The sequence below is a fragment of the Triticum dicoccoides genome, chromosome 1B, assembly GCF_002162155.2.
Source record: "Triticum dicoccoides isolate Atlit2015 ecotype Zavitan chromosome 1B, WEW_v2.0, whole genome shotgun sequence".
Taxonomy (NCBI): domain Eukaryota; kingdom Viridiplantae; phylum Streptophyta; class Magnoliopsida; order Poales; family Poaceae; genus Triticum; species Triticum dicoccoides.
In genome coordinates, this window is record NC_041381.1 from 610,532,247 (window position 1) to 610,541,096 (window position 8,850).

Here is an 8,850-nt window from a genome sequence, read left to right on the forward strand (position 1 = left end):
GGTGCCGGGTTAGATTTGCAGAAAGGGCTTAGACCTGCCTTGCTGTAGTCGACCAGTCTTTCATGTAAAAGAGATTTTGTCATCTCATTGATGGCACCGTCAGTTAAGTCTTTAGAGCTATGGCGCAGTGGATCTTTCTTGGTGCCAGTATAATCGCACATTAAGCCTTCCCAGCGACTCAGTGGAATGACCCGCCATGAAACCCAACATCTAACCAAGTCAATGCCAGTTAGGCCATTTCCCAACAGAGCCTTGACTTTGGCAAAGGTAGGGGCGAGTTTCTTGCGTGCAGCAGCTGACAGCTTGTCAGGAAGAGGATGGTTTGATTCGAGGCGCAGGGCGCGAAAGCCGGGCGGCTGGTTCTCATCAGCCGGAGAAGTGTCCTTGCAATAGTACCATGTCTGGTTCCAGTCCTTGGGGTGACTCGACAGATGGGCGTAAGGGAAGATAACATCCCTCCCGCGCTGAATAGAGATTCCACCTAGCTCCAGGCTGGGTCCGTTTGAATACTCATTCTGATGGTATAAGTAGAAGTACTCTCTGAATAAATCCACACTGGGCTCCTCTTGAAGGTAGACTTCGTAGAACACTTGGAAGTTGCAGATATTCGACACAGAATTGGGTCCGATGTCTTGAGGATGAAGGTTGAAAATATGCAAAACGTCTCTGAAGAACTTAGAGCCGGGCGGTGAGAAGCCCCGGTTCATATGATCCGTGAAAACGATGACTTCGCCTTCCTTTGGCTATGGCTTCTCTTCTTCTGGCTTGGGGGCGCGGTAAGACATGATAGACTTCTTCGGCAGATAGCCGGTCTTCACAAAGTCTTGAAGAGTGTTCTCCGTGACGATGGAAGGAACCCAGTTACAAGAAGTGGTTGTCTTGGGCGGCATTATGAAAAAGGAAGCTTAACAGGAAAAAAGAGCAAATTTGCTGGTTCAAGTTAAGTCGGATGGAAAGTATTACATCACATATTCCAAATGGCGGCTTAAAAGGGTCCTAATGGTATATGACTAGCTACAGCGGGTTATATGAGCCGCCATGAGCAAGTTTAATGAGCCGCCATGACAAAGTGGATCTGTCAAGATGCAGTTTTTTGCTAAGTACTATACAGACAAGTTTTACAAATTACAACTATTATTTTGGATCAGCGGCAGTTCAGAAAAAGAAAATAAATTAAGACCTAAAACCAGTGCATGGGAGTTCATAAGCTCTAATGAGATCTATTTTTCAAAGGAAAAGGGGTCCACTGGTATTGAAGATAAAGGCAAAACTACCACCGCACGAGTTCTATGCCGTTTTTAGATCAAAAGGTGCTAAGGTGGAAGAACTATGCAGAAACTACGAAGAACACGACGAACAGTCGGAACCCTAATGCGATCTGACGCGCTGGAGGAGAAGCACTTATAGGTGCAGATTCGACTGCGGTGGAGCGCCGGTGTACTCTGATCCGACATAGGTTGATGCAACAGCTAAGGTTGAGGAGGACGAGGTGCTTCGCGGCGGCAGTGGAGCTCGAGCGGTAGAGGGTCGCGAGAGGAAGAGGACGATGGAAAAGGGGGAGAATGAGAAGAAGACCAGTCATGGCTATTTATAAGGAGAAGGCTAATAAGAGGGCACGAAAAACAAGGAGGCCAAAACATGGTTATCCAGCTGCGAGGGTGCCTCGATTCTCGAGACGGTTATTAAGATAAAAATCCGTTGAGATATGTTGGATATTGTGTGAATTAATGACAGGTGACATCATGGCGGGTTATCACAAATCTAGAAGATGACGTCATGGCGGGTTACGAGTTCTCTCACCGATGAAGAAGAGAAGATTCTTTCTAAAGTATTGAAGATTGACATGAACCAGTTCAAATCAATCTGGGGCCTAATGTTGGGGATATAACTATTAGGTATGACCCGCCCAGGAGGGGCCGGGTTATACCTATGGCGATTCATCATATGAAGCCCACGAAGACATTGTAGATAGCAGTTTACTCAAGGGCCCAAGGCCCAAAGGCGACTTAAGGCCCGTAAGGGTAAACCGCCATATATGTAAAGACTTGTACCGTAAGGCATGTTAAGATAGTCACCGAGTCGAACATGTTCTATGAGCCGGCAAGGACTCCGTGAGCCGCTGGGCGTCAACCAGTGTATATAAAGGGACGACCCGACGGCGGTTCAGAACAAGAAACAACAGATCGAAAGCTAGGTCAAGCGAACCCGCTCCCTGGTAATCGAGACATAAGCACTACCACCTCACTGGATTAGGCCTTTACCTTCACCGCAAGGGGCCGAACCAGTATAAACTCTTGTGTCCTTTGTCCCATTTAACCCCTTTAAGCTAACCTAGCTGCGAAGGCTCTACAACTAAGTCCTTTCACGAGGACATCTGCCGTGACTATTCCATGACAGGAGGGGTTGATTTCGATTGACATTGCTTACCTCTAAGAGGAATATCCGGTGGGATTTTACTTGGGGTTAAATGCGATTCGTTGGAAGTTTGGAATGTTGTTATGGGAGATTTTGCGGTGAAGTTTCGGGTCCGTTTGAAGGCTGATGGGTTTATTGGGCTTTGGTGGCGGTGTATGGTGCCGCACAGCCTGAACTCAAACTGGACTTTTTGGCGGATTTAGTTCATATTTACGGTAGCGAGCAGCTCCCAATTTTGATTGGGGGGGATTTTAACATTATCCGTAGACGGGAGGAAAAAAGCAGTGATAACTTTGATGATAGATGGTCGTTTATGTTTAATACAATTATTGAAAGCTTAGATCTTCGAGAGATTGAGCTTTCTGGTAGAAAATTCACATGGGCCAATACGTTGCCAATCCCGACGTTTGAGAAGCTAGACCGGGTTTTAGCGAGCGTCGAATGGGAGCAGAAGTTTCCCCTAATGACGGTCCATGCGCTCTCTCACGGGATCTCCGATCATACCCCATTATTGGTTGACTTGGGAGAGGCAACGCATATGGGGAACAAGAGTACGTTTTCTTTCGAATCAGTGTGGTTTGAAAGAGAAGGGTTCCTGGATCTAATAGCAAGAGAATGGGCTAAAGATTCATGAGGGAGATTGAATGTTGAAAGATGGCAGAATAAGATTGGGCATTTAAGGCAGTTCTTACGGGGTTGGGCCAAACACCTGAGTGGGGTATATAGGGCTGAGAAGGAAAGGCTCCTCTTAATTATTCAATCCCTAGATTTAAAAGCCGAGTCCGCCATTTTAGATACCAGAGAGCTGGAAACTAAAGTGGAGGCGGAATTGAGACTGAAAGAACTGCTTCGTGAGGAGGAATTGAAGTGGGCGCTGCGAGCTAAAGTGCGCAAAATCATCCAAGGGGATGATAACACACAATTCTTCCACATGATTGCGAATGGCAAGCATCGAAAGAAGAGGATCTTTCAGCTTGAGCAAGATGAGGGGGCGATTTTAGGACAAGAGAATCTAAAAGTTTATATCACAAATTATTATAAGCAGCTGTTTGGGCCTCCCGAGGATAATTTTGTATCCTTGGATGAGTCCAGGGTTGAGGATGTTCCTCAACTAGCTGCGGATGAGAACAATATTTTGACCGCCCCATTTTCATAGAAAGAGGTGTTTGAAGCAATTTCACAAATGAAAAATAATAAAGCTCCAGGCCCGGATGGTTTTCCGGCGGAGTTCTATAAAAAGTGCTGGCACATCATTAAGGGGGACTTGCTCCCGATGTTCCAGGATCTTTTCTTGGGGCAGTTGCAGTTGCTTCACTTGAACTTCGGAATGATTACTTTGCTTCCTAAGAAAATAGAGGTCGTGAGGATTGAGCAATTTAGGCCAATCTGCTTGCTTAATGTTAGCTTTAAAATCTTCACCAAAGTTGGGACTAATAGGCTCACGCAGATTGCGCATTCTGTGGTGCAGCCGTATCAAACTACTTTCAGGCCGGACAGAAACATCCTAGAAGGGGTTGTGGTCTTATATGAAACGCTCCATGAAATCCACACGAAAAAACTCGATGGGGTGGTTTTCAAAGTGGATTTTGAGAAAGCGTATGATAAGGTAAAATGGCCATTTCTTCAGCAGGCCTTGCGTATGAAAGGTTTCGACCAGGTCTGGAGGGACCAGGTAGAATCATTCACGCACAAAAGGGAGTGTGGGAATCAGGGTAAATGATGACATATGTCATTATTTCCAGACACACAAGGGTCCGAGACAAGGAGATCCGATGTCTCCGATTCTGTTCAACATAGTCGTTGACATGTTGACAATCCTAATAGGCAGGGCTAAGGATGATGGCCAGGTAGGTGGCCTCGTTCCACATTTAGTGGATGGAGGAGTGTCTATCCTACAATACGCTGATGATACTATCATCTTCATGGAGCATGATTTGGCTAAAGCTAGAAACATGAAGCTGGTGTTGTGCTTGTTCGAACAATTATCGGGGTTAAAGATTAACTTCCATAAAATTGAATTGTTCTGCTTTGGGAGAGGTAAAAATGAACAACAAGCTTACAAGGAATTGTTCGGGTGCGAATTGGGGTCTTTACCCTTCACATATTTGGGTATACCAATCCACCATCGCAAGCTTTCCAACAAGGAGTGGAAGTGCATCGGAGATTGATTTGAAAAAAACTGAGTTGCTGGAAGGGCAAGCTTATGTCATACGGAGGACGGTTGATTCTGATTAATTCGGTTCTCACAAGTATGCCTATGTTTCTCTTGTCTTTTTGTTGAAGTACTAGTTGGAGTACGGAAAAGACTAGATTTCTATCGATCGCGCTTCTTCTGGCAGAGTGATGAATTAAAACGAAAGTACAGACTCGCTAAGTGGGATATCATTTGTAGGCTGAAAGATCAAGGGGGTCTTGGTATTGAAAATCTAGAGGTGAAGAACAGATGTCTTCTCAGCAAGTGGATGTATAAGCTATTTGTAGAGACGGATGCCACTTTGGCCCAGATTCTTCATAATAAGTACCTTCAGTCCAAAAACCTTGTCCCAGGTGACGGTAAGACCGGCCGATTCGCCCTTTTGGAAGGGATTGATGAGAGTGAAATCAGTATTTTTCAACAGGACAAAAATTGTGGTTGGAAATGGTACTTCTACAAGATTCTGGGAGGATACATGGCAAGGGGAGACGCCCCTTGCGATCCAATATCCTTTTCTCTATAATATTGTTCAGCGAAGAGACACTTACGTTGCAACAGCACTACAGTCCAATCCTCTGAATACTCAATTCAGGAGGACGCGAGCGGGAAAACATTGGGAAGCATGGCTCCATCTAGTTAGAAGATTGACGGATGTACACCTCTCCCAACATCCCGATCAATTGTGCTGGAAATTAACTAAGAGTGGTGAGTTTTCGGTTAAATCCATGTATTTGGATATTATCAATACTAGCGTTCTTCCTAGTTCGAAACATGTTTGGAAAGTCAAAGTGCCTTTAAAAATCAAAGTATTCATGTGGTTTGTCCACAAACAAGTTATCCTAACTAAGGACAATTTGGTGAAGCGCAACTGGACTGGATCTAAACGATGTAGTTTTTGTGATAGTGATGAATCGATCAAACACCTCTTTCTTGATTGCCCTTTGGCAAAAAATTTGTGGAGGTCGGTCCACATAGCTTTTAATATTACTCCTCCGAATTCCATCAACACGTTATTTGGGACGTGGCTAGATGGGATCGATGCAGAAACAGCGAGACACATCCGTGTAGGAGTTTGTGCTTTATTATGGGCAGTTTGGAACTGCAGAACGACTTGGTCTTTAACAGAATAACAAATATTCATGTCTTGCAGGTTATTTTCAGGGCCACTACACTCATCCGTATGTGGTCGCTACTCACTCCGATGGAGGCCAGGGAGCACTTGGTTACTGGATCTATCCAATGGGAGACCGTAGCACGGGATATCTTCAACCGGTTTGGATGGCGGTCATGTAATAGGATAGGGGTTTAGTTTCCTATCTTTAATTTTGCCGGCCGGTTGCGGCTATCCTTTTATTTGCTTTCAGGCTCTTTATGAGCTTTCTTCTTTTTTCATTCTTGTTTGGGACCTCAAGACTTATGTTGGACCTTTTTGGTTATCAATAACATGGTTGTATGCATTGTTATGATGCAGAGGCCGGGGCGAACCTTCGTTGGACCTTTTTGGCTATCAATAACATGGTTGTATGCATTGTTATGATGCAGAGGCCGGGGCGAACCCTCGTTGGACCTTTTTGGTTATCAATAACATGGTTGTATGCATTGTTATGATGCAGAGGCCGGGGCGAACCCCCTTTTCGAAAATAAAAATTAGTGGGTTGTACTGAAGCGGGACTTTTTTTACTCAAATCCAAACCAATTCTAGTTGAGATAAACAAATCCATTCCTTTGAATTGTTAGTACTAAGCACAAAGACAGCTGTCCAATTCCTGTGACATAGAACCATGACATTCCATTACATTTTGTTTCGAAACCCGAAAGATTTCCTTTTGGTCAATGCCTAGATAGCTTCCCTTCCACTTTTTTTTTTTTTTTTGCGAAAGAGAATTCTTTCCACCTGTAAACCATATTCTCCACGCATCTGCACTGAACATGCTCCATGCTGTACACATAGTCTGCTCTTTTGTTTTTCCTTGAAAATGGGGGCTGGCCCCGGCCTTTACATCACACAGTCTGCTCTAAAGTGAATTTATCCGTCGTCAGGATTTGCTCACAACTCAGCTCTCTCTCTCCCTCTCTCTTCCGAAATCAGCAAGCTGAACGTCCCATCTGAATTTCCCCTCTTATTCGAACGCTCTACGATTGAGCCCGGCACTGGGTCGCCATTCTCCACGCCCATGTCACATCAATTTCAAAACAAACCAAAATACAAACAACAAGTCGTTGTAGTATAGTGGTAAGTATTCCCGCCTGTCACGCGGGTGACCCGGGTTCGATCCCCGGCAACGGCGCATTTTCTTTTTTTGGTGTCGTGGGCCTGCTACCCTGCTACCGAGAGCCCTCTGTTCCGCGTTCCGCTGCTTCGAAGAACACCATCGTCAACTCCTCGAATGCCCCAACCATCTCGTACGTTTTGTTTTTTTGGAACAATGCGATCCCGTACGCACTGTCCCCATCTCGTACCCGGCTCGTAGGCCTGCACACCAGCTACTGTTGTGTGTGTGTGTCCGCCAGTCAACAAGAACAGGATCGTCTAGCCCACCAGCCAGCGCCTCCCGTTTCACACCGCCGGGCCGACGACGGCCCACCATGGCCCGCTGCTCCCCCGGGGACCTCACGCACGCGTTCCTCCCCGCCCTCTCCCCCAATTTCACACCGGCTGGGCAGCGACGGCAGAGCAGAGAGGGGGAGGGGAGCACGGCATCGGCAGGGCAGGGCAAGCGCGTCCGTCCGTGCGTCCCGCGCCATAACTCCGCTCCCCTCCTCCCTCATCCCCGGCAATTAATGCCGCCAACCACCACGACATCCACCCCGCAAAACCTAGGCAGCGCACAAATACCCCCACCCCACCCCACCCCACCCCCTTCCCCCGCCCGTCCCCACCTCGCCATGCCATTCCGCCCCACCGTCTCGCCCCCGCCGACCACCGCCGTCTCGCCGCCATGTCCCTCGCCGACGCGCTCGCCGACATCGGCCTCGGCTACGCCATCGCCATCGCGCTCGGCTTCCTCGTGCTCCTCGCCGCGATCCTCCTCGCCTACCACTTCTGCTGCCGCCGCCGCGCAGCGGCCCACCACCACCACCAGGGCGCTCAGCAGCAGCAGCACCACTCCGGCCGCCACGGGGCCGCCTCCTCCTCCGCGTCCAGCTCGGGCCACATCTCCATCACCGTGCCGCGCTTCGTGTTCGTCGCCGAGGACGACTCGCCGGGCTCCTCCTCGCGGGGCGCCACCGGGTCCACCCCCGTCGGCCTCGACCCCGCCGTGATCGCCTCCTACCCCAAGGCGCCCTTCTCCCGGGCCGCCGCCGCCGGCGACCTCGCCTGCTCGATCTGCCTCTGCGAGTACCGCGACGGGGAGATGCAGCGCATCATGCCCGAGTGCCGCCACCGCTTCCACCTCATGTGCCTCGACGCCTGGCTGCGCCGCAGCGCCTCCTGCCCCGTCTGCCGCAACTCACCCATCCCCACCCCCGTCACCACCCCGCTCAACACCCCGCTCTCCGAGATCGTCCCGCTCTCCCAGTACGCCGCCGACCGCCGCCGCCACAGGTGACCTGACAGATTTACTCCATTTCTTAGCACCATCTGCTGCCGCCGACCATCTGCTGCCGCCGCCGCTGCTGCTTGTCAGGAATGGGATTCGACTTGATTACTTAGAGAGATCGTCAGGAGAGGTTTCGCTAATCTGCGGGGTTACTTAGGAGTATCTTCAGATTGTTCAGCTAGAACAGCAGAAGTTTTGCAGTAGATCGATGGACCGAGGCTGGCAGACAAGCTGTGTAAATACATTGTTCCTCCGTTCTAATATAGCTTATATCGACTGATGTTACCTGTTGCCATACAGTACTTGTATGTGGATTGTTAGTTACCAAACCGCTATTCCGGTTATATGATTGGTCAATTTCATGGTACATTACTTCTGTGTTGGTTATCTTAATTATAGCTCCTGTTGTCGTTATTCGAGGTATGACTGTGCCTAAGCGACAGGCTGATTCCTGGATGATTGATATAGTTCAGAGCATTGATTTCTTCAGTCTCATGAATCAATGTAACGGCCGACATCCTAGATCAAATTGATAGCAATTATTCTCTGAATATGCGTAGTTTGCTTTAAGCCACTGTGTTTTAGTTATATGATTGGTTAATTTTATCGTACGCTACTTCTATATATGTCGGTTACCTTAAATAGAGCTCTTCTTGTCGTTATTCGAGACATTATTGTGTCTAAGTGGGCTTATTCATG

The 8,850-nt window shown here is 48.1% G+C and overlaps 1 protein-coding gene and 1 non-coding gene across 2 annotated transcripts; both read left to right on the forward strand.

Annotated features, from left to right (window-relative positions):
* Positions 1-6,825: 6,825 nt before the first annotated feature.
* TRNAD-GUC lies at positions 6,826-6,897 on the forward strand. Its single transcript has one exon. It is a non-coding gene; the product is annotated as a tRNA-Asp (tRNA).
* Positions 6,898-7,279: 382 nt separating this feature from the next.
* On the forward strand, positions 7,280-8,544 carry LOC119349100 (RING-H2 finger protein ATL67-like). Its single transcript, XM_037617113.1, has one exon. It carries the CDS (start codon positions 7,549-7,551, stop codon positions 8,158-8,160), a length of 612 nt encoding a protein of 203 aa, XP_037473010.1. The 5' UTR covers positions 7,280-7,548; the 3' UTR covers positions 8,161-8,544.
* Positions 8,545-8,850: the final 306 nt, after the last annotated feature.

Excerpts from the sequence above, each read along its gene's own strand:
- LOC119349100 (XM_037617113.1), top strand. The coding sequence starts at position 7,549 with ATGTCCCTCGCCGACGCGCTCGCCGACATCGGCCTCGGCTACGCCATC.